Source organism: Artemia franciscana, chromosome 7, assembly GCF_032884065.1.
Source record: "Artemia franciscana chromosome 7, ASM3288406v1, whole genome shotgun sequence".
NCBI lineage: Eukaryota > Metazoa > Arthropoda > Branchiopoda > Anostraca > Artemiidae > Artemia > Artemia franciscana.
The window spans coordinates 44,735,813-44,762,510 of NC_088869.1; the positions used below are offsets into that span (position 1 = coordinate 44,735,813).

Below are 26,698 nucleotides of genomic sequence, written 5' to 3' on the forward strand. Positions count from 1 at the left end.
AGGAATTTTATTTCGGAGAAACTATTGTAAGCTCCAGTTGTTAGGAGATCGAGACCTGTCGAACCGCGTTGGGAAAAAAATTCTAGCTGGTCCAGAACAGAAGTTACCTCTAGAACGTCGAAACTTCGGAAATTATTTCTTAGAGAACCAAGCAACTTGGTATATAGAACACTTCACTTCTTCTTGCATACTTTTCATAGCACTACTCGATAAAAATATAAGAAACATCAAAATCGAAAATTTGAGAAAATTCCAAAAAAATCGGAACGAGATGGACTTTTCCGGAATTATTTCCGGGAAATCTGTAAGAGCTACGGAATTTTGTACTCCGGTTCTCGAAGAGACAAATGAAAGTTCTACATGAGTTCAGCATAACTGTATTTCTAACAAGTTTATTTCCGAAGCTAGGGTCGTCTTAACTTGACGCCAAACATCGAACGCAGAGTTTCTAAGAAAAAAACGGTTTTATTTTTTTTTTATGGAAAACTGTTAGAAATTTTAGGAACTTCTCTGGAAATTTTTTACTCTGTTTCACGTTTCCCTTCCCTCTGAAAAATCTCAAATTTTTAACTCTTACCACTTCGGAGCTACAGGTCGCTGATCACGGTGAAAAAAAAAAAAACTACGAAAGCAGTAGTGTTGCTCCGCAACACAATTGCTTGCGAAGTTAACTTAGAATTAGTCGAATTGATATAGAGTACGTAACACCTAAATCATGTCTCTCAGCAAGTGACCACAAATAACTGTCGAAAACTGACTAAGTAGGCGACAATGCTAGTATTACATGACTCGAATAAGACAAGGACGACTTCCGTACAACGCATGATGCTGGTATCCTCCGGGGGAAAATAAAAGAAACAACACATCTGACGTTACCCTTCCAAATCGTGAAATTAATTACGAAAACCTTCATATGCATATTAAAAGGATTTTGAATAAGTTCTTCCTATTTCTTAAAAGATGTTTTTAACCGTAACCCGTACATGTAATTTTAAAACTTGATGCACCTAAAAGGAAATACTTTGAATGTCAGCGAAAACTCGTTCACTAGAGTATAGATAATTTCTTTTTTGTAAGTCTGTAAATGTTTAGCTTTATGTCAAATAGAGTATGTTTGCGGGGTATCCAATATAAATGTTTTATTCAAGAAAAAAAATGTTTAGCCGAAACATAGAATCATGGTTTAGACTTACTGTGACAACGTTCTGTCGGATAAGACATACAGGGACTGGCTCCGCGCTTTAAAATAATAGTTTTGAACTTGAGGATAAAGAGTATTTTGGCACACCAAAAAGGGTTCTAAGATACAGAATGGGAGGAATTGTTTGATAAAGAACTATTTCATATGCTAGTAGAACTTAGAATATTGGAAGCAAATGATTCAAATTCTAAAACGTTTTAAAGTATTAGGAATGATCAAGAGGGAAAAAAATTGGGTCCTTGTATTCATTTTGCATATTTTCCTTAAAGAAACTTATCAAGGTCCTATTGGCTGTATTCATTTATTTTTGTATCTGCTTTTTAGTCTTATTTTGCTTCACACTGGGCAGAAAAAAGGAAGAGCCTGCTTCAATAAAATTAGCCAATGTTCTGCATTTAACGGATTTGGAACTGGTTTATATTCAACAAACTAATTTCAGAAAAAACTGCATACTTTCCAAAAGTTGCAGATTGAAACCAAATAAACCGAGGCCTTTAACTGGAAATCCGCATTTTGTCAGCTAAGATTAATCTTGTATTAAATTTCTCTAGTTTTACTGTGTTTCTGACGCACTTTCAGTGCGTCAGGAACTCTTAATTCCTACTAAACTTCAATTAATTTGTTAAATTTGTTAAAGCTTCAATTTGTTTTAGCTTCAAAGATGTCTCGCCTATCACTTTCTTACACTATTCAGATCGAAATAGACTGAACAGAGCTTGTTCATTTGCCGCTATACTCTAGCTAAACTCCTAACAACAATGTGTGGATGGGGAATTTCGTTTGATAAAAGTAAGTAGAGTAATAGTTGCAATCGTACCACAAACATCTGGTCCAACTTTTCTAGAAGCCCAGTTGCATTCATTCGTCAAGCTTCTAGCACCAAACGGGCAAGTTGGATGTTCCCATAGAACAGGCCGGCCAGCAGTGCCATTGAGTCGGTCCATCCATGTAAAAAAGGTGCCATTTGTAAAACCAAGCTGCCGGCAGGCAGCACCAGCATCTTCATCTGGCCAACTAAAAACAAAGAGTAACTAATATTATAAGATTTGAGGATGGAAGTGATACATTTTTATTCAGCTATTTTAAAATGAAAATCAACTCCGATTATTTCAGTCTGGCACTCTCCCTTCAAGGTAATTCTTGGGTTCAAACCAGCTAAGGATGGAATATAGCTTCTTACGAAAAAAAAAATCTAATGGGCAAACACTAAACAACATGCATGCCATTATTCAAATTTAAAACAATTTATTGGCTTAAAGCATATGTTCCCTCTGAAAAGAGTGACTTTTCAAAAAGTTTATAGCTGCAACTCGCCACAAAAGGATAAGATATTATATCTTTAAACGAGCATTAATTATATACAAGGTAAAGAATACGGCATTGAACTTTACAGCCTCTACCGACGGTGCTGATATCCGTTTTATGGCCCTTCTGTCGGATGGTGCAATTGGGGGGGGGGGGGGGGGTAGGTGTATTATGAAAAAAGAAATCACCAATACAACAGCACAAACACATAATATATATATATATATATATATATATATATATATATATATATATATATATATATATATATATATATATATATATATATATATATATATATATATGCATATATATATATATATAGTAGCCTATACATAAATCTTTTTTTCTCAAAAGTGGCACGATAATTTTTTTCTGAAAATTAGCATGCTAACATTTTCCGGTGTGAAAAAGGATCTAGATAACTCATGACTTTGGGAAAATTCGTTTCCCCTTCATATCGCCCTTAATATACTTTTAATATACTTAATATACTTAATATTTTAATTTTTAATATTTTAATTTACTTAATATACTTAATATACTTTGCTATAAAATTAGAAACCTAAAAACCGGGGGAGAAAACTGTCAAAATGATATTTGACAGTTGGTCAAGGGTGGTAAATGTCAATCTCGTCATTACTATTCCTAAACGTCCCGATCTGGATTAATTTTGCATTGTATTAGATCTCCTATTTGTATCAAATTCGTGTGCAGCGATTATTTAATGAATTTGCCACCTTGCAGGTCAAATGAACATCTCAGGTTGACACAATAGATTTTTTGGACGCTGAAACTGATCTTAGCAAAATATTCAACTTAATATTGTTATTTTGGACTGGATTTTTAGTAAAAGAAAGTTGGTTTTACCTTTGTATAGTTCAGGGGCACCAATTCACGAAAAAACTAAGCAGAAAAGGAACGTCAATACAAATAAATCAAGAAAAATTAAACAAAATAGTTTTTTTTGTGTGTGAAACACCTTTGTAGGGGGATTACATTTACGTAGGGGAAAGGATTCAATGATGGGGGGTGCTGTATTTACATCTAAATTTCATTCACTACAGCAAAGCTCTGTTCCCTTCTCGCTTATTTAGTTGGGTTCATTAGGTTCAAATCCATTCATTCATTATGCGACAAACAACAATTACGATATTACTTGGACTTTAACTCAGAAAATCATCTAAACTTGCTTTAAAAAAAGAATAATTTTTTACTTCTTACGTTTTCGCCATTTTGTCAACCTATTTTTCTACCTTAAAGAAAATACAAGGTGAATTTCAACAACCTAATTTAATAAATAGCTAATTAGAATTATTACAATTTTTTATTTTTCTTTGAAACATTAAAATAATGGTCATGGAGAAAAATAACACCGAAACTTGCACATGCAACCTTAAACCTTAAGGGACTTTTAATGAGCTCATAGAATGAGCTATTCTAAAATGCAAAGGAAAAAGAATTTGATAGCACCCTTTTTTTTGCTATGTCAAACCTCAGTAAAATTTGAACAAGGAATCAAATATGCACTATCGAATAACAACTGGTCTGTGCCTCTAAATAGTTAAATGGAAACGATATTTCTTTCCTGACAACAAAGGATAAGAATAGTTAAATCAGAAATTAGGCATTCTATATGCCTAATTTCCTTAAACACGAGATCATTTCGGCATTATGTTAAGAGGAATTGCAAGCTTTGTATGCCTGGACACCCACAAAAGTTTTTCTAAAGAAGATCAAGTCTACAAATTTTTTTCAAGAGGCGGGAGGGGAGCCCAAAAGCATTCTTTTTCGTATTTTTTTCATAATTTCTTTCGTGAAGTCTTTTTGGTACTTATGTATTGTAGCGATAGCGACCCCACTCAAGGAGAGAAGTTAGGTTAATCCTAATAAAATATACTAAAATATGATGAAAATATAAGGCTTTATTAACAAAATTATGGAAACATAAGACAAAAATTAGGGAAAACAGGCTGCCCAAAACGCATTACTAAATTCCTAACACAGCCTAACCTCGTTATAAGTAGCTTTTTTCATTGCAAAAGGATCGTTTTCAGTCCAGATGTTACGAAATATAGCAAATATTATAAATTATTCTTGTAAGGATCGGAGAGGGGGTGGCTTACATAGAATTTTAGTTCGGGCCAGGAGGCGTTAGCTACAATATACCGGAGCTTCAAAAGTTACTGGTAGTAACCCAGTCTATTATCGTCAGTCTTCTTTTCTATGAGCATACACACACAAGGTCATAAACCTACTTAAGCTTATTTATTACTATACTACAATACAAAGGCTTGATTAGCCAAACAGAACAGAATTTTGCTTGAGATGAGAGTTAAACCGTGTTAGACGTACTTAGATCCAGGTAATCAAACTAAAAATTATTTTGCTGGCTTTTGTGGGAGTTGACTTATGCTGGGTTTATTTTCGCCTGTTGAGCTTTGCTGCGAGTTTAATTCTCGGTGTACATAATCAGGCATACGAAAAAAAAGGCAAATTTTGCCAAAAAAATAGACAGTAGGCCTATACAGAAAATCGAAACAAATATCTTAAGATTTTGGAGGATGTGACCTAGAAGCCCCTTTCCCTCTTTACGCGTTCACTCCTAACGTCCGGTTGCAATTAATGGATACCTGATTTAGTGTTAAGCTTAGGCTGCTTAGACAGTAATTCATTCAATTTATGAATTATGCAATCACAAAAATGTTACCACATGATTACCTAGCTTGTAAAAGTCTCAGAAGTTCATGTTATGTGTAATCACAGGAAGTAATACGCGTGCGGCAGTCAAATCCATGAAATCAAAGTTTTCCACATCCTGCATATCTAACGTAGTTTTCGCTCATATGGTAAAGAAGTAACTGTAACAGAAACCACAGTTCAGTTTTAGCTTGACCGATCATCATGAACATGCAGTGATTTTGATATATAGCTCCTCTATCCGCAAGTAGTAGGTCTTCCTTCCCGAGCAGACACGACACGATACTTACGATGTCATTTGCGAGAATATGTTACGCCTGGTATTTTCGCATAAGACGAGTATTCAAATATATGGTCACAAAAACTGGGTAACGCACCAAAGTCATAACTGTTCATACCCATATTTTTAGCCACCATGTATACCAATCACCGCCGTAACCACGGGCGGGTGGGGAGGGGTACCAGGTTTGAACCTCCCATAAGAAATGTGGGAGGTACTTGTGTCTTATAGCTACCACACTCAAGAATTGAAGTTAAGTTAATCGTAATTAAATATACCAAAACATGATGAAAATATAATAGTTTATTAACAAAATTACGGAAACTAAAACAAAGAATTATGGAAGGGGGGCCACCCAGACCGTATTGTATTAAATATGAACTAAACTAACCTAACCAAAATATCAACTAAATATTTAATTAAAATATATCTACAATGTAGTTTCCCACCGAGCCGAAACTAATATTATAAAGACCATAATGACCATGAAAATGTGGTTATTGTCTCATATTCACGATACAAAATCTAGAAAGAACTTGAGTGTGGTGTCTTTTAGACACAAGTACAGGAAATTGTGTTTGGCTCGTAAAAAAGTAACAAATTTTTGACGCGTTTTTTTTAACCCCTCGCCCTGAACAAATATCCAGGATATGACCTTGATACCCAAATCAAATCCTATATTAGCTTCCAGAGTGATAAAAAAAACACTCATTGAATTACTTGTTTTGGCATTTGGATTTCTCGAGAAATTAAACCCTGTTTGCCCTCCTTCAATCCTCAAAGAGTCAAAGTGAGGATCCCACTCTTAGTTCGTCCATCACTTCGTCCAACTCAGGCACATGCAGTCCAGGGGCGTAATTTGCTATAATGTAGGGAGGGAAACTGCCCCCTCCAGACCCACGTTTGCCTCCCCCAAACCTCAGTCCCCCTCCGATGAAATTTAGTTTCTGCAAACAATCTTACTAAAACTAAGATAAGCCAGCATAATTCAAGCATCCAAGGAAACAGGTCAGTACATTCTTTAGTGTATTTTTGCCTTTACGGTAATATATGGATCATTTTTCAGTTTTCACTGTCATTTTCATTTGATTCAGGAAAATTACCTCCAACCCCCCCCCCAGGATTTTGACAAAATTACGCCACTTATATAGTCTAAAAGGTCTTAGGATCTTTCCGTCTGAAATCTTCAGATCTTTATGAATTTCCTGTAGTTTCTTGTATTTTCTATATAATTTGTTTTGTTTTATATACTCTTCTCAAAATTCATGCAAAGACCTCTTCAAATATCCAAAGTAACTATTTAGCCAAATTAAGTTAATAATATGCGCAGTGAATATACGAAAGTCCTAAGATATCCCTTTACTGAACCTCTCGCCCCCTCCCCCCCAAAAAAAGAAGAACATTATCAATTACCAAAACCATCATTTTAATTATATTGCACAAAACTTATCGACTCTGTCCCTCCCAATCTCCGTTTCTCTTAGCTCCCCTCGGGTTTCCAATTATTCTGGTAGTGGCACCAATTGAAGATGAGACATTTGTTCCCCCGTTAGATTTATAAAAAATACCTGGTGTTCGTATGTATAGAAAAATCCCTTGTTTAATCTTTTCATTAAAAAAATATAAAAAAACAACAAATTGCCTCTGAAATCTTCATTTGCCCCTAGGTTTAGAAAAATACATTTATTTCATTGCCCTCCCCCCTCCACATCCATATATTCATGAACTAGCGCTACTGAGCTTACACTGTAAAAAAAAAAAAAAAAAGAAAAAAAAAAAAAAAAAAAAAAAAAAAAAAAAAAAAAAACAGATTTCCAAAATGTTTTTTACAGGAATTTAAACTAGTAAAAAAATCTTCTTTTTTTTTGAAACAGTAATTCGTGTTTGAAGTTCAACAAAATATGTTGGAATTGTTCAAAATATTCAAGATTCATATACTTTTTAGTAGAAACAATGTAATTATGAGCGTAAATAGGTTTTATTAATCAAAATTGTCTGGATTTTAATTGCAGATTGAAATTGAAAGTAAATGTCTCGTATGGAATAGTTATAGTGTATTAATAGAACCGAATCAGGGTCGCCAAATTAAATGAATCATCAAAAAGTATGGTGATTCACAGGTAACTCAGTAAACAAATTGAAATTTCGATTCAGGTTCTTAAATCCAATATTTTTGTTTCTCAACAAGTTGAAAATTAAACAATGATTAGAGAATTCCAGCAAGACCCTAAATATTCAATTCCAACGATTTTCACCTGTTGCAATTACATTTTTTTTTTTTTTTTTAGTAAACATTACAAACAATTTTTGCTGGATTTCAAATATTTTCTTTTATAGTGTAGGACGTTGAAAATAAAACCAACAGTGTGAACATTCCAGCATTTTTCCTCTTAGCATCCCTATTGAACTGGTTAAAGTTTTTACAGATAAGTTATCAAGACTTTTTGACGATATTTCTTATGAAATTAAAAAAATTGAGTACCCCAATCCCCGGAAAAATCGATTTATCACCCACCTAACAAAAAAAGAAATAAAAGGAAAGGTTACTTTCTTGTTATTCAGTACACACCCGAGAATTGAAGTTAGGTTAATCATAATGAAATATATCAGAATATGATGAAAATGTGATAGTTTAGTAACAAAATTATGGAAACTACAACAGAGAATTATAGAGGGAAGGGGGGAGCATTATATTAAAGACCTAACCCATCTCCATATGTTGAATATTTAATAAAATATACCTACAACGTAGATTTCAACGGAGCCTAAGCTAATCGTCTCGTATACAGACCGTATAAAACAGTTATTGTCTGATCTTGCAGATCCAAATTTTCGAGTGTGTACTGGCTAACAAGGAAGTACCAAGGGAGGTTAGCAGACTGAATTTTGGCAATGTGTGACCAATTTTTTAAAATGTATTTCGTCCGAATTTTACAAGAGTTTGCTTTGCAAATGACTAAAAATGAAAATCATGCATAATATTGAATCCCAACAACTCAGCAACCTAAAGAGAAATTCAACTACACGATTTTGTTCATTTAACCGACACGATTTTATGAAACTGCCCACTTTCGAGGACTATAATGAAAGAAGGGCAAAAATGACCAGGCCACGTTCTGTGTTTTTTTTAAAGGAAATTAGAGAAGGTGAACTTTAAAGCTTTTAATCAATTGGGGTGAAGGAGAAGCGTGCGTGACTGTGTTGGACTAAGGAAGATTTGTGCTACATTGAGTTATTACAAGGAACAGCATCATTTCAATTAGTAAACGTGTAAATGATTTTGAAACCGAGTAATATCTGGAAAATTTTAGCTACGTTTACCTCTGGTTGGCTGTAAATGAGTAAATATAAAATTTATTTCTAATCCACTTCCTTTCTACTGTTACACTCTCTTGGGTATTCTTTTGAGTCTGTTCATTTTTTTCCTGTAGCGGTCAATAGCCTTGGTAATGATTTCCCCAATCAGTGGAAACTTTCGGATGATTCATTTATTATGTAAAATTTCTGACCCGCTTAAAATGCTCAAAACAAAAAAAAATTAACCCTCCGTAAGCTTTCGCTTGTTTGGAGTAACCGCTTAAACATAGGAATACAATTTAAAAAAAATAAGAAGAAAGAAAAAGAAAAGGAGAAAAATATGTATATAAAAGTGCCCCACTCCTGGTCGCATCAACCCTTCCAAACAACAACACAAACCCTGAGTCCATCAAACAAAAATTAAATAATTTAATTTTAACAAATGTTGTTTTTTTTTCTGCGGGAACTTGAGAGTGAAAGAATCCAACTTCTCCTCAAAAATCATACAACTGGAGACAAACTGTTTTAAGATCTCTACAGAAATCACACACATTTGCCGATTTTTTCAAAAATTCAGGCGAACTAGTTCGAACTAGTTCTAGTTCTAATCTAATTCTAACGGCTTCAGGTTCCCTCACTTTATTTGCATAGCGTGTATGATTATTGTGTAATTCATCACGATAAGTAAATATATGTAGGAAACACTCAGGAACTAATTTGGAATAATACTTATACATGAATAATGCATAATAGAACTTTCCTAGACATGACAGGGGATAATATTGAACTGTACATAGAGACCTAACTGACGTTTATTTGCTATTTCCAGTGATCACTCAGAGTGCCATGTTCTGCACCACACGTAGTTGCTTCAAGTGGACTGAAAACCTACTAGACCTTTATACTCAAACAATAAACCAAACACGGGTGGACTAAAAAGAAATAAATTAATCTCATCACATAATTCGGTAATATATTCTTTAACTTTCCCGTCATTCCAGCATTTCTTGCAATTTTACTACCAATAAAAGATATATGATTTTTAAAACAAAGTCAATCATCAGCAATAGCACCAAGGTATCTAATTTTATTGGTGCGCTTGACTACATAATTATCTACATCAGTGATCCAAGTGTAATAATTAGAATTATTAACCTGCCTTCATGAACTCCAGTCTCTGGTGATCATAACTAGCATAAATCCTCGGTAACTAATATCTAGTAATCTTAAATGGGATCTTTCTACTACAGTCTAGGATGTATGACACCTTGGTCTTCCTCGAAAAACTTAATAAAGTCGAAGCCCACCCAAAAAATATTTATAGATGACAAAACACCGTACTCTTACATATTAGGAGGTCACGGTACTCCAAGCCAGAATTTCTCAATTCTTTAACTTAGATGTGTCGGCAAACGCGGTCAAAGACAAGGACTTAAGTTTCTGACTTGTGTATCTGATGAGCTTGATGTCTCTCCTTTTCAGGGGTTGATTCCCCCCCCCCCCGGAGAACTCCCTCTGAGAGAAAATTCCCCACACATGCAACATTGAGCAGCCAAAAAAGAAGTACGACAAATAAAAATACTGAAGAAAAAAAAATGGAATTTGGGGATATTCGACCTATATTCCAAAAATTGGTAGAATGTATGGTGTAGAATATCCGATAGTATTTATTTTTACTCTGCTGATTTGTATGATACTGCTTTTACAAATACTTCATAGAAAAGAAACACACATCCGTGATATATGAGTAATTACCTCCCAAAGAATTGGTCTGGGACCAACCAAAGGCATCACTAGGCAAAATGTTTGGCGGGGGGGTGAGCAATTGATTTTAATGCAAGCATTTTACAATAATACTTAAATTCTACGAGTTGATTATTTCCGTGGACTTAGTCTAGATCTCACCGGAGTCGTTACAAGCCAAAATGCTTGGGAGGAGGGACGATGGATTTTACCGACTGATTTGGGTCTTATTGCAACTAAAATTATTTAATAAGAAGAAAAGCACACATTAGTGATCTTTTTAATAGCGAAGAATGTAAAATTTCACATTTTGTAGATAGGAGCTTGAAACCTCCACAATTGAGTTTTATACTAGACCTACGTTGACCGGGCAACGTGAAGTGTTGCGGCAACCTTTGTACGGCTTCGCCGACTAAAGTGTTGCGAGAGCAACACTTTGGTTTTGTTTTTTCGCTATCGATCAGTAATCACATGATCAAAGGCTATTCCTCAGCGTTGAAAAAACAACAACAAAAAAGTATCGAAAGAAGGGACTAAACTGACTTTGCAGCCAGTTGAACTTTATCCTTTTCAATTATAGACATCGTGACGGATGAAAACTCGGAACAATATCTTATATAATCTAGTTGGTATTAAAGCTATCCCTAACTTTTCTTGATTAAAATACCATAGGTGACACTTATTATTACGAAATTACCTCATTGTTTTACATTATCGTTTGTACCCGTTGCGTAAACGCTTAATTCTGACAGATTTAAAGATATCGAATGCAATGTGTACCAATTTGCACAAATTTCTAGCCCAAAGTGAACAGATTCTTACCTACAAGTTCCTCTCCCGTGAAAGACATCAAGTTCACCGGAAACAAAGCTAACAGCAGGTTATTACTTACAAGTCTCCTACATGTCTTACCACTGGAGCCAAATTGGCTTTACCATCAAATACACTGGAAACAAATAACAGATACATCAACTAGCAAAAGTTGCTAAGCCCTCATTGCCGAAGGTGATTATTGCCTAACAGCCGACTGTTGCTTGAAAATCCTCTAGATCTCTCACAATTTGTATCGGCCTAGATTTCGTTTCAGTGTTTACCTTACTATTGAACTTGTCAACCCCTTGAAACTTTCAAACAGGTATACCTCATGAAGCAATTTTTGTACCAAAAAATGGATTTCATATGCTTTGATCAGTTCATCAAGAGCTATCGATTGTCGTCGAAAAAAAATTCTATCTGTCTTTGTTCAAAAGTTGATTTTTTTGCCGTAGGTACAACTTAGATAGGAGCAAAGGATAAGTTCCAATTTCTTTAGCAATGAGAGAATTTTTAAAGTTTATTAGGCACATCTGATACCATTCCTCTACCAAATGATAAACAGAAATGGGTAAAAACAATAGATGGCAGCACTTTCGGACCCGTGGGAAAATGCCACATTTTTGCTTCTGTAAATTTTTCTATTTATCACTCAAAGAAGATATATTGGCTGTGGGGTCGGGTAACTGCCGCATATATTTAACACTTATAGATTTTAGTCCATCTTCAATTTGAAAGTGGTTTCTGCCTGCTTGCCTGCTAGAACGGAGCTTTCCACTCGAAAGCAGAAACTTGGTTTGATGAAACGAAAGCTTGGCTGCACAACTTCAGATACTCCTCTCTTACATTGGCTATATAATTCCACTTCACTTCGCACACCATAGGCTCTGACTCGTGGACAAGCAAAAACCATCCTTTTTGGCCCCAGGCAAAGAATTCTGCGGAGCTTTCCAAAATGTAATGTCATATTCATCAATCCGGCCTGAGGTCCACGTTTTCCGTAAAAACCGCACTGGTTAGACCCTTACCAGTTTCCAGGAATAAGCTAAGATCGACGACATAGAAAAAAAACAAAACAAAAAAAAACGGGACAAAACCAAAGTGTTGCTCTCGCAACACAAATATACTGAATCTGATAGAGTAATATTCCCTATGATCACTTCACTTTCGGCTAACATTCCCCGCTTTTTCAAAATCCAGCGAATTTTCTTAAGGTTGCGACATTTGATGTGCAATAAACTTCCAAGGAATATTCGTTTTTATGGCACTTGGTATTAACCAAGTGACACATACCAATCGCAAATTCTGTCGGTCTGTCTGTCGGTCCCGGTTTTGCTACTTTAGGCACTTCCAGGTAAGCTAGGACGATGAAATTTGGCAGGCGTATCAGGGAACGGACCAGATTAAATTGAAAATAGTCTTTTTCCCGATTTGACCATCTTGAGAGGGGGGAGTGGGGGCCCGTTAATTCGGAAAAAATAGAAAAATTGAAGTATTTTTAAGTTACGAACGGTTGATCAGATCTTTATGAATTTTGATGTTTGGAAGGATATCGTGTCTCGGAGCTGTTATTTTAAATCCCGACCGGATATGGTGACATTGGGGGAGGGGGAGTTGGAAGGGGGAAACCTAAAATCTTGGAAAACACTTAGAGTGGAGGAATCGGGACGAAACTTGGTGGAAAAAATAAGCACAAGTCCTAGGTACATTATTGACATAAACGAAACCGATCCGCTCTCTTTGGGGTAGTTAGGGGGGGGGTTGATTCTGAAAAAGCAGAAAAATGAGGTATTTTTAACTTACGAACAGGTGATCAGATCTCAATGAAAGTTGATATTTAGAAGGATATCGTGTCTCAGAGCTCTTATTTTAAATCCTGATCGGATCTGGTGACATTGGGGGGAGTTTGGGGTGGGGGAAACTAAAATCATGGAAAAAGGTTAGATTGGAGGGATCGGGATGAAACCCTGGTCCCCGCATTTCCAAGCAGAGCATAAATCCACAGTGCTAAAGCAAGAAAAACAGCAATAAGGCTTCAATCTGTTGTTTTGCTGTTATTTTTTTCTCCAGGGCCACTTCATATGGGATGAATGGTTGCATTGACAACTGAGGGGACTTGTCTGACTGGGTATCAAAAGTACTGGGGGTGTCAAAAGTGATAGTGCTGGTCAAAGCTGATTTTAGAGCAACCAGTCCCCTCCTTACGCCCTTTTTCACTGCTCTACTTTCCCCACAAAAACATCCACTATAAATCTTGAGATAGCCATTCTGTTTGGAAATGTCAAAGAGTTTAGAAGCTTTCCCACCAGCGACGACAAGACCTACAATGGCCTGCGGGGAAGAGTACAGAAATGTATTGGCAAGCCTTTGTTACTTACGGTACCCTTTGTTACTGAGCTTCTCAATAGTTGATTTTCTAACCATTCTGATTCTTATTTTCAATTTTAAGTCAGATCTTACTGCATTATATTATTGCCCTATTTTACATTATGTTTAGTTTTTACCCTTTTACCCTTATTCAATTTCAGTTGTTTTCTTTTGACTTAGTGGTTTTCTATTTGTTTTATTTTTTACTTCTTTTACTCTCTCTTCTATGTTTATTTCTTCCTATTTCCTTTCTCTTCGTATTGTAGGGTTTTGATCTTTTTTAGCTCCTTATTTCTTTATCATTTTGATAATTTTTTGGTGTAGGCTATGTATGCGCTTTTACCGTACTTACCCTTCCCCTCTAATTACTTGCAGGTTTAGTTTTTACCAATGTTTTGACACTATCTTAGTCTGTTTGGTTTCAATATTTGTAAAAAAGTTTGATTTCTATTTTTTTTTTTTGTCTTTTTTTTGACGGTATCGACACAGTATTGGGTCTATGTCTAACGCTTTTTACATTTTCCATTGCCACAAAATCCAATTTCGGTATTTTAGCTTTTGAAAATCACTCCGACAGTAAAATTTCATTATAAAAAAAAATTGAGCCCAAATTTTAGGGCCTCCAAAAACAAATCGTGCTTACGTCTTTACTAAAGCCCCACGAAAAAGTACTTCTTGACTTTTAAAATGAGCAAAATATAGAAGTAAAATCAGGGCGAAGCCAGCAGGTTTCCTGTTTACAGCCTTGGCGAAGAAAAATGTAAATCATCACTTATTACCGATCTGACTACCAAACAGATTACTGACATTAAGGATACTCTTAAGCGTCCTACAACTGATTCTGATATCTAGGCAACCCTTTGTCAAGTGACTGAAATTACGAAGTGAAACTACATTAGGCTATTGATTTGAGAACTTGAAGCATAATAGAATGAATTGTAGAATTATCCCCATGTCCAATATTATTGCAAATGGTTTTCATTATTGACGGCCAATAAAAACCTTTCTCACTCAAAGAGAACCGTTTTCGTTAGCTCTTCAGCACAAAAATTGGTACAACAAGTTATATTTAAGGTGAAAAAGTACATGGTGCTTAAAGAACAAATCAATAAAAGCTAAGTTATAGTCTATGCAAGAAAAGGTTGCTCAATATATTCCGAACTATGTAGAATTTTACCACTGGAACTTCTCTATACTCCAATCTGATCAGGGAGGTGGAGTTTTCCCCTGAAATTAGTCCTATGGATCCCTGAAACATTATAAACCATTAGTAGGCCTATTCATTTAAGTGATTTCAAAATAAAATTAAAAACGAATTTAACAAAAATAATAATATTTACATAAAACGATCATAAAATAATAAAATAATTTCATAAAATTTACATAGGTCTAATATTCGGCCTAAAAAGCCCGATTCTTCCCCAGCCAAAGAAAAACCTATGGTCTCCCCTAAGAATTGAACCTAAGAGCACCTATGATTTTCTACAATTCTTTTACGACTCTGGCACCTATGATTTCTACAATTATTTTCTTTGGTGACTAAGGCAATCGCAATGACAGGTATTGCTATAATCAATAGAAGAATATGATCATTATGGCGTAACTATGGTTTAATAGATTGGAGAAGAAGAGAATTAGGCTTTAAAAAATTAAAATCATTAAATCAAATAACAAATAATATGCTAAATACAATATACAGCTATATAGGAATAAACAATCAATAACTTCAATCTTGTATGGACCGACAAAATTGCTATAGCACGATTGCTAGACTCTATCAAACTTTTCGTGTTGATGGATAATAACTTCGTTTAAGAAAAAGTTTCAAAAGTACAATTTAAAAAACAATAGGCTATATAATTTTAATGATTTTGTAGCCTACTTTTTATACTGACTTCAGATGTTTAGTTATTAGGAATGATTGACAGCATAACACATTTGTATAACTAAAAAAGAGGAAGAAATATGTTCAAACAAGTACTGTAATCTTTATGAAAATTTAGAGACCGTCAAATTTACTACTACTACTAGCAACTCACCACAGCACCAAGCTTTATTAGACCAACACAGAAACGCACGCTCCTCTTTCATCCCAACCTGTTCAAAGCCTCCTTCTTTATATCCTCCCAAGAAGTTCCCATTTCCCTTAAGTATTTCTTTACAAAATCCTCCAACCCAAACCGCAGACGACCAGTTTTCCGTTAGTAGCCTTAGACGATTGGCTGAAAGGGGCAATCTCTGGAAATTTAGAAAGCCTGAAAACCCCCGGAAAAAGTTTCAGCCATGTGACACACAAAAAAAAAATCCTATTTTGTCATATTTTTCCTGGTACAACAGTCTGTTAAATTAGTCTTTTTATCCCAAGAAGGAGCCGTACCATGCTAGTAATGGCGTCAATTCACGAAAATTTATAAGGGAGGGCAAAATATATTTTTCAAAATCTAGGCAGATTGCAAATTCGTCGTTCTTCAACAAAAGTACCAAAATAAGGCCCTTTTCAGTGAAAATACCCCAGAAAGGTGTTTTCCAAAATTTAGGGATCATATGCCCCTCCCCGATTTGACGCCACTGAAAACCAGTGCTCTTATAAAAATAGAAGAGGGTCCATTCGAACGAGGGAGCTCAACCGTGAGTATTAGGCAACGAAAAATAAGCAAACCGCAAAAAGGTGCCGTTTTCGGCCGTTTTACAGGGCAAAATATTGTTGATCAGACAGGAGCACAACGGTATCGAGAAAAATATTCAGCGGTCAGTCAGGTTAACACTAAATAATAGTCTTTTATAAAGCATCCATTAGAGGAATACTGGTACGTAGAAGTGCATTCCAAATATATGAGTAGGCCTATTCATTTAAAAAATTTCAAAAAAAGAAAAACTAAAAACGAATTTAATACTAGCCTATAAGAATGACAAATTAGCTTATGTAACATGCGAAGCTTAGACCGAAGATATATAAAACAAAGTCTGAAACGAACAATGCCTTCAATTCACTAACATTGACAGAAACATAGAATCCCCCCCACCCCAATTGACACAATTGGATACGAACAGAAAATACAATGAATAATGAAGTCAAACATACAACAATCATAATTTACCACGGATAACTGTGGCGTTATTAACCAGCCCAAAACCCCAAAAAGTTCAGAGTGTTAGTAGCGTTTTACTGAAAACAAAACATGTTTAAATAAAAAAAAAAAACCTTTTAGACTGATCAAACTCAATTGTAGGACCAAATGCTGAAAGTAGACAAGTAAACCTACACAGGTATGATCCAAATGTGTGAACGTTCAACGCTTTTAGGGAAAGATGTGGCAATAATCTAATACCCCATAGGAAAGCGCTGACCCGATGCGTTCAAAAAAGGTTTCAAAGGGCAAAAAGAGGACTAACAGGAGCCAAACAAGACCATTAGACTATGAGTAGGAGCAAAGGTGTTCAGCTGCATTATTTGAAACTCAAGGATGAGCTTTTAATATTTTTTTTGTAGAGGAGGGTATAATTGATTTTTCGTATAGGAGGGGTGTTCCTGTATCTTGTGTGTGTATAGATAGACTAATCAAAGAAGCGTTCATACTGTTTCAATGAGCGATAGAAGTTTATTGATACGGTGACCCTAATTTATCGCTTCATCAAGCCTTTTACTACGCTGTGCTACCTGTCTGTTCATTTTAAGCAAACCGTCAATGGAAAAAGAGTAAAGAGTAAAGCAAAGTAAAGTAAAGAGTATTGTAAAGTAAAGTAAAGAGTAAAGAGTATTAGCAAAGAGTAAACTAAGCAAACGTTGAAACTAATCGGAAAATGGATCAATTTTTACTTGCTTTGATAACCTACCACCGAGGTTGCCATTTTTTTGGTTCTGGAATGTGTCCCCTGGCCAATCAAAAATGTGTAGTTTTTAGCTAAAATAGGTCCATCTTGAAATCTTAAAAACTAGATGTTTTTTTTTTACCAGCTGTATTATTGACCAAAAGACATTTCAAAAACCTCTTTCAAAGCAGCCAGTTAACATCAAATATAATGAAAACGAAAAAGATCCATACAAAACATTCATGCAAACGGAATTAATTCGAAAGCTTGAAAAACATGTTAATTCCTTTACTTTCGAGAATATCCTGTCCTTACAGCATTTCTGGCAAAACCTGGATGCTAAAACCTAGGAAAAACACTACTTTGGAGAAGGAATGCTTCGTTTAATGTCATAAATTTACAAAATGTGTCTCTTTTTTGTCTTGTCATGTCCCAAATTTCTACATGTGTCACCTTTTTGCCCTTTTATGTTATTGTTTCCTAACACAAGGTAATGTATCCTTTTGACATAAAATGTGTCCAGTTGGCAACCCTGTCTACCATGTACAGCCAGAAACAACCACTAATCAATAAATAAGCAATTTGTGGAATTAGAATGGATCAGGTTTTAACTGCTCGCTCACTTGATGCCTTTAGGCCATTTTAGGTTTAAAGTTCCTGATATTACTCGGTCTTACTATAGCTGAATACCTGCAGCATGCACGCAGAAACTACGACATTTTCGTATTTCTCAACGTGGCCAAAACAAAGAGAATCAATGTCACGACCATTTCCTAAAAAGAACACTTTACGTAACTCACTTTTGCTGATGCTTTGGATTTAACAAATTGAAGTACACCATATAGAAGAAATCGCGACCATTTCATTTTATGTATCATTTTAAAATGATAATACCAATGAGTTACCCGTTTTTTCTCCAGGTGTAAGCCCCCAAACATTAACTCCCCACCATTTCAGACTCTGTCCCGCTACACCCTTGGCCTTGTCCATCTGTAAAATTGAACAAGACTCGACTGATCACAATTTAGGAGATCTGTTCAGTTTTTAGGTGATGAAATGTATCCGAGGATACTCTCCCCTTTTATAACCAGCCCTGTGTTTTAGCCCCACTCCAATATTGCGAAGATTACATTTTTTTTTTTTTGGTATTTTTACAGAAAAATACGCTTTTTGGGTATTTCCATCGAAAAAAATCGAAAAAAAAACAATACTGCTCTCCTCCCTAGATTTTTCTCCTTCCTCCCCCTTATGACAAAACAAATTTTGTAGGCGTAAATTACACCTAAATGTAAAAAAAATTCTCTTTCGAATGCTGAACAGTGGTCTGCGTAGCGCAGACTGGGCTATTCTGACCCTCTTCCTTTGACAGGGAGTGAGAAAAATGCGTGATTGGGGACAAATCGTGTCACATCTAGTTGAAATCAGATAGACAGAAGGTTTAATAATCTATCGAACTGGATGATCCAACTTGGGTCTCTTACTCCCCTAATCATAAATACACAGATTCTGAACCAAACACGCACAAATAAACACACACACACACACATATATATATATATATATATATATATATATATATATATATATATATATATATATATATATATATATATATATATATATATATATATATATATATATATATTACCAGGAGCCCGGCCACCGGGCCCCGGAACTAGGCACGCGGCAACCTTCTATATATGGCCTCTCCCTATCGATCCAATTTTGCAATGGAACTGGAGATACTTTAGCTTCACGCACAAAATCCAACAACAAAAAAGGAAAAAAAAACAAGTTACATGGATTTACTGATAGAATACAGATGACAGAAAAAATTACAAGCTATGTCTTTTACAGAAAAGTTTCAACCGCCCTACCCATGTAATTTAACTTTCAGCTCTAAGAAACCATCCAATCCAGAAATATAGAATTGCGAAGCACAAAATTCTATTTTTTCATATACTTACTATTTTGTGCTTGTAGCGGGACCAGACAACGACGCCTCACCCGGCATCTAGAAGATTAAGTATGGTTGACTCCCATTTTTCGCGATCTTATGCCAACTCTGTTGCAAACCGGAGCCAGCAGCTCTCCTACTTTCTGCCAAATCTTCGAAATCTGCCAACGGGGTTGAGGTCGTTTTTGGCAGTAGCCCACCAATTCTTCAATTGACCGCCAGGTCTCCTGCGCCAATCTGGCAACTGGGCACCTAGAAGCACTTACTTTATGATACAGTCATTAGGTCTTCCATGCACATGACCAAGCCAACAGAGTCTTTTCTGTTTGACAATTATGGCGGCGGGTTCGATTTTACAGCAGTGGTGGCGCAAATCAACATTTAAGATTCTGTCGGAGTATCGAATCTTAAAGATTATTTGTAGACTGCGATGGTCAAAGACTTCCAAATCATGGAGATGAAGTGCCTTCAGTGGCCAAGTTTCGACTGCATGGAAGAGGACAGATCTAACAGCCGCTTTATATACAGAAATTTTTTCTTCATATTGATCTCCCGCAGGTTCCACAAATGGCGGCGGAGTTGTGAGAAGATGGCCTGGGCTTTGTTGACTCTGTTCTGTACGTCAAGGTCACAGCCTCCACGAGGGTCTATTACTGAGCCAAGATGGGTGAAGCTATCGACTTTTTCTAATTCTTGTCCGTAAAGAACAAGCTGATGATCCAACTGTATATTTAGATCCATGACTTTAGTTTTGGCCGTGTTGACTCATACCCACTAGCTAAGAGACATATGCTATTTCATTTAACATTGCTAGGGCAGTTGCTGGATCAGCAGCAAGAGCATCGATGTCATCCACGTAGTCCAGGTCAGACACATTAACGCTCAATCCCATAACAACGCCATCAAAACTTGAGAGCGCCCTTTCTAGAATCCAATCTATACGGCAGTAAAACAAAACAGGGGACTATAGAATATGGACCCCTGTTTCACACCGCTTTCCACAATTAAGGGCTCCGTTTCTTCACCCAGCACTCATGATCGATTTGCAATGCTCGAAGTAGGCTTTCAAAAGCTCCACGAATTCAACCGGCATACCGTCTTCCACCATGATTTGCCAAAGGTTTTCACGGGTTACTGGGTCAAACACAGCCACAAAATCAAGGAACATGTTAATTATGGGGAGGTTGTAACGTTCGCACTATTGAAGAATAAGGCAAAGAGTGAAGATCTGGTCAGTGCACCCTCTCCCTCTTCGAAATCCGCACTGATTTTCGCGTGTCCGCTCATCTCTTGCTTCCTCGAACTTTTTAAGCATAATCATTGCAAATACTTTGGTAGCCATATCCATGAGTGATATCCCTCGGTAGTTGCGGCTGTCGTATTTGTCCCCCTTTTTAAATGCTGGGATTATCATTGACACCTTCCAATCAGACGGGAAGGTCTTTTTTTTCCCATATCAGACTGAAGAGGGTTTCTAGCTGCTGCGCTGCAACGTGTGGTGAGGTAAACCTCAGGAGGTAGACCATCTTCTCCAAGAGATTTATTGTTTTTTAGCCGTTAGATCGCGTTTAGTATCTCTGGAGCTGAAGGTGGTGTCATGTCGTTTTCATATGGTGGTCTTTCAGCTGTTGGTGGCAGCAATGGCGTTTCATCTTGCCCATCTGTATTTGGATTAAGGATGTCTTTAAAATGATTCTTCCAACGATCAAGTTTACCTTGTACGTCAGGGATCACGCTTCCTTGAGTGTCTTTTAGGGGACCGGCGATAGGTGACTTTTTCCAGTTACTTCTTCGAGGGTTCTATACAGTATTCTCGTATTATTATGTCTGGCTGCTTTTTCTGTCTCTAAAGCAACCTCATCCCAAAATTGTTGGTAGTCTTGACGCAAGCTGGATTTAAACTGTTTACGTAGCACCTTTTTTTTTACTGCAATTGATGCGTTTGATGCCTGTTGCCTAGTCCCGATTAGCTTTACAGTTTTCTCAAAGACATAATTTTCCCTCATCTTTGCAGGAGCATAGCCGATAACTTCAGCAGCCAACTTTTCGGTGGTGTTCCGGAATTGTTTCCATCGGGTGGTAGGATCTTCATCGCAGTCTGTCACGCTTGAAAACTGGTTCTGTAACTTCAGGCAAAAGTCTTCTTTCACTGTTTGGATTTTCAGTTTCTCCACGTTTAACTTCCTTTTTAGGGGTTGTCTCTACCTCGCGGTCAACTTCAAGAGTATTTTCGCACCTACAAGCGTATGATCGCTTCCGGATTTTGACCCCTCTGTAAGCTCGAGAATCGATGACTGAGGAGCACCAACGCTGGCGGATCAATATATGGTCAATTTGGGCAGCTATGGAGCCATCATTTGAGCGCCAAGTTATCCTTTGAGAGGGTTTGTGTTGGAACATTGTGTTGGTGATGGAAAGGTTATGAGATCTCACGAACTGGAGTAGTCTATCACCATTGGAGCACCGCTGGCCCTATGTGAATGGACCAACAATAACCCAAACATTGAGGTCTGTTGCAATCCTCCTCTAAAATTAGGAAGTCTCGTTTAGGGTATTTCTGCATTGTAATTTCCAGGTCAGTGCAGAAGGAGTCCTTATCAGCATCCGTTACCACTCTCGATAGTGCGTAGACAGCAATGATAGAAATATTGGATAATCTTCCTTGAAGTCGTAGTCTGGCTATTCTCGGGTTCACTGGATCCTATGCAAAAAGGGCTTTTTGCGCACGGCACCTATATTTCCTATACTTCAAGACAAACCTGCAAATCAACGGTACACTTTACAGAAGGAATCCAACCTTCCAAAAATAAATCGCGAACCTCAAGGATTTTATGATTAATAATTCCAAGACATAACGTGAAATGTGGCGCATTCTGTCTGCAGAAATTATACAACCCACAAAAATATAGACATGTTACACCTCTTCCAAATAAAGACCAGCAAGGAATAATTCAGGGAAACATTAGTTAATATGTCCATGACTCAGTTCAATTATAGCAATATTCTTGAGCAATATTAACTTGATGAGTCAAAATAGACCATGTAATAAAAGAAAAAAACAGCATAAATATTGAACAAAACAAACTACTGAACACCCTTTCTCCCATCCTTATTATTGATGAATATTTTTATTCCGGGAAACTAGAAGACCTCATGTGGGGTTGTGGGTCCTGAGTCTGCTCCTCTCCCAGCCTATTTCCTATTATGAAGGTAAGAGAGAGCCTGATATACAAAATAAAAACACAAAAGAGTTGGGATGCATCTAGAAAATAGATCTTAATTGTAAAAAAAAACTACTTACATTCTTGAATTTGTGCATACAGAAAGCCATCTTCCATTGTGATAAATTTGAAGACGTCCTTCTAATGGATTCCTTCCGTCCACTAGCCGAACAGTCGGAAATGTTTTGTCTCCATTCCACTCTTTCGGAATGAATTGCACTCTTCTATCGGGACTACCCTGAAATTATTAAATATAATTTGAGTTGAGTACACCAATTAGCGCATTTAGAATTTGCATTTTGCCCAAGTCCACATATGGAGTGGGAGAAAGAGAAAAGTAGTTACCCCCAGACTATATTAGGTTGAAATAAACAAACTTGTAGTAGCCTAATAGTGATAAAAAGGCATTTTTGCATTTTAGACTTACATTCCACTTACTTCTACTAATCTTCCACATGCATATATATTTCAACCAAAATCTTCAATTTTCTATTTCAAACTACCCTCAAAAATAAAAACAACACAACAGGTAACTCACATTTCCAGACTCCTTTAAAATTCAGTTTTGTACCGTTTTAAAAAGTAGAGTTAAGAGAAAGTCAAACTTCAGCGTAAAGAGCGGGCGTTAAGGAGGGAAACCCCCTTACATATACGGAGTAATTTCTGTTTGTTTTAAGTTTTAATGTCGCTTCTTACTTTCAGTTAAAAAAACTTGTTTTTTTTTCTTTAATAGCTGAAAAGGACGATCTTTGGTAATCTGTCATCCTTCATCCAGAAAACAAGTCTTATACATCTTCACCTTTCTCTCTTTATGGGAAATTAAATGGTAAAAAAAAAACAATTTTTTTTCAACTGAAAATTAGGAACAGCGTTAAAACTTATAACGAACAGGAATTATTCCTTAGGCTACACTACGGAACTACTGTGCGGTAAAGTTTGACTACGTCACAACTCTACTTTTAAAAGTAGGCCTACTAAAAAACTTTAGCGTAAAGAGTGGGATGTTGGGGAGGGGACAGCCTCTTTCATATGCGGAATTTCTGTAAATCTCAAATCTGCGAACAGCGAATGTCAAAGACAGTGTGTGTTTAAAACTTAAAGCAAATAAAAATAAAAATACAGTAAAATCCAAAATTAAGGTAAAACATTTTTTTTTACAAAATTTAGGTAGACCTAGGTAGGCTATAAACCTTTTGGTAAAATTCTAGTTAATTGACTTCTTGTTATCTTGGAAAGGGTTTAGGTTAGGAAAGTGAAACTTTCAGGGATGGTTCTAAAGGCTAAATTATGTCCCGGGAAAGTATTTTAAAGTACCCACCTCTATCCCTTCTCCCCCTAGAGGGCCCTGAAATTTGCCAACAGGACAGGCGTATAACTATTGAAAATTTGACAAAACAACATTTTACCTTAATTTTCAGTTACTAGTAGCTTTTTCTCTGCCTTTAATTCTGAAAATGTGATTCCTGTTATTTGAGTAGAATCTTGAGCCATATCAACGTGTTTTTTTCAAAATTTAGGAAATGTATTTGCATATCTTTAAAACCTTATGAAATGGGATTGAGCAAAGTTATGAAGCAGAAAACAATTCGTTGTACTTCAATTAAGCAGAAGATCTATTTTGCAAGGTTTCACTTTTATAAGACACATATTTTTAAAGGTCATCAAAGGTCAGGGCCCTCTAGAGGGAGAAGGAGTGGAGGTAGTTGCATTAAAATACCTTCCCGGGACATACTTTAGTCTGTAGATTCATCCCTGAAAGTTTCATTTCCCTAACCTAAACCTTTTCTGAGATAGCAAGAAGTCAATTAACTAGAATTTTACCAACCTTTTTTCTATGCAATATTCCAAAATCTAGAAATAAGAACAGGCTAGAGATAGGTATAGTACCTTGAAAGCACTTTTCCACAGTATATTTTAGGCCCTGGATTCATTCTTTCTTTTCCATGACTCAACTGCTTTCGCGCATAGCGAAACAAGGCTCATTCAGAATTTTATCCCAAATGCCTTAGAACTAGGCCTACCAGTATCGCCTAGTCTTGCGTTATTTTCTGTTTTTTTTTGTTGTTTTTTTTTTATTCGAATGGACGAAGGTAACTATTGGTATTATATATCTACCCTCCCCCCTCCCTAGGTTTCGAAAAATATATTTTGCCCATCCCCTTGAAAATTCGTGAGTTGACGCCAATGCTTAGCCTAGGCTAACATACAACTAATTTACCATAAGCTTACCTGAATCTTCAAAGCTCCTCTAACAATTAAAGCTGTCCCACCATAGAAGTTTAAAATAGCTCCTGCTTTGATTATTAAAGTTGCACTTTTTTCTACATTAATATTGGACTTAATATTATAAACAACTGATCCATTCAATATAACCTGACCAGAAACAATCCCACCAAAACTTAATTCACTTTCACCTTTAACAATGGTTAACAGAAAACATAAAACGGCAAATTCCTTTAATTTTACTCGGTACATTTTTGGTAGCACTTGGTATTCTCTTTATTCACATTTTCTGGTAGACTAAATTCAAATTTTATCCGTTTTTGGTACCTGCATATCACCTGAGGCTCGTGACGTCTTTTAAAGCCCATGACTAGAATTTTAAATTTATACTTCAACGCTACCTATTCATTTATCTAGAACATTAATCCGTTTGTTTTTTGGTCACTCCATTTGACAAAAATAAAAAGGACCACAAACAAATTCCAACAGAAAAAAGGTTTATGACCTTGTTGAGAAAAACAAATCTGGATATCTGCTAGGTTTTTGAGTTTTGGGGTGCTTTGACAAAAACATACCTTTTGGTAAAAATTCAAACTCACAAATACTCAATAAGTGGGACAGTCAGTGGTGTTAGTTTACGATTTTTTTTAGGGGGCGGAGGGGAGGCAAAATGTATTTCTTTAGTCTAGGAGATGAGCTGAATTCCCTTAAAGGGCATATTTAAAATGGAGGGGTTATACCTGGTGGGGTGGGATGGGGTAAATTGCCTCCTCCCCTCCCCGATCGTTACCACTGGGGCTAATCATGTTCATTCTCTACTTTTATATGGTCTTTTTCTGGCGCACTTTTTATAGAAAAGTGTCTTTTTTCACACGGTAGTAGGTAAGTAGCCAAGTTATGGCATTCATCAACCATTGTTTAATAGGATTATTACTGTGTGCTCGATAATGTAACAATTCATTCATTTTTCTATGGCATTTTTTTTTATTTGGCATTTTTTTTCAGGACGTATTATTTTAGCTTTAGGCTACTACTGGCTGCGGTTCCTGTTTAAATAGGTCACAGTTGTAACTGGAACGATGACTAGGTTCCGTTGCTTACTATAAAGAATAACACTATATTCCAGGAAATCGACTTTAAAAAAGATACTTGAACTATATAATCTTGTCAAAACATATGTGTATTGCATCGTCATGCATATAAGTGTCTTATATTTTAGCTACTATGGGCTATGGGGTGTTTTCTACTGTAACCTTTATAAAAAAAACTTTGAGAAATTTTTTTATTATATTATAGCTTTGGGTTACTATATGCCTTGGTTTGTTCTTTACTAGGTTTCACAAGTCTTTATAACTATAGCATTGATGCCAAATTTACATTGAACTATACAGATCCTTTATATTTTTAGTTACTATATGTCTTATTTTGCTATTTACTAGGCAGGAGCTCTCTCAACAGCCATGATATCAATAAAACTTACGTAAGCACTGTTTATAAAGGACAATATCGATCCTTTCTGTAATTAAATAAAACAAACAAGTTTTTTTTTAACTGAAAGTAAAGAGCGACATTAAAACTTAAAATGAACAGAAATTACTTCGTATATGAAAGGGGCTGGTCCCTCCTCAACGCCCTGCTCTTTACGCTAAAGTTTGATATTTTCTCTCAACTCTACTTTTTAAAACAGTAAAAAACTTTAGCGTAAAGAGCGGGACGTTGAGGAGGGACCAGCCCTTTTCATATACGAAGTAATTTCTGTTCGTTTTAAGTTTTAATGTCGC

The 26,698-nt window shown here is 36.1% G+C and overlaps 1 protein-coding gene across 1 annotated transcript in view; it reads right to left on the reverse strand.

Annotated features, from left to right (window-relative positions):
* LOC136029355 (protein bark beetle-like) overlaps positions 1 to 25,228 on the reverse strand; it is a 141,743-nt gene extending 116,515 nt beyond the window's left edge. Inside the window, exons 1-3 of the mRNA XM_065707660.1 lie at positions 24,924 to 25,228; positions 22,775 to 22,932; positions 2,019 to 2,215 (exon numbers count right to left, since the gene is read on the reverse strand). Coding sequence (XP_065563732.1) covers positions 2,019 to 2,215; positions 22,775 to 22,932; positions 24,924 to 25,169 — 601 coding nt within the window. The 5' untranslated portion in view covers positions 25,170 to 25,228. The remainder of the gene's footprint in view (positions 1 to 2,018; positions 2,216 to 22,774; positions 22,933 to 24,923) is intronic.
* Positions 25,229 to 26,698: the final 1,470 nt, after the last annotated feature.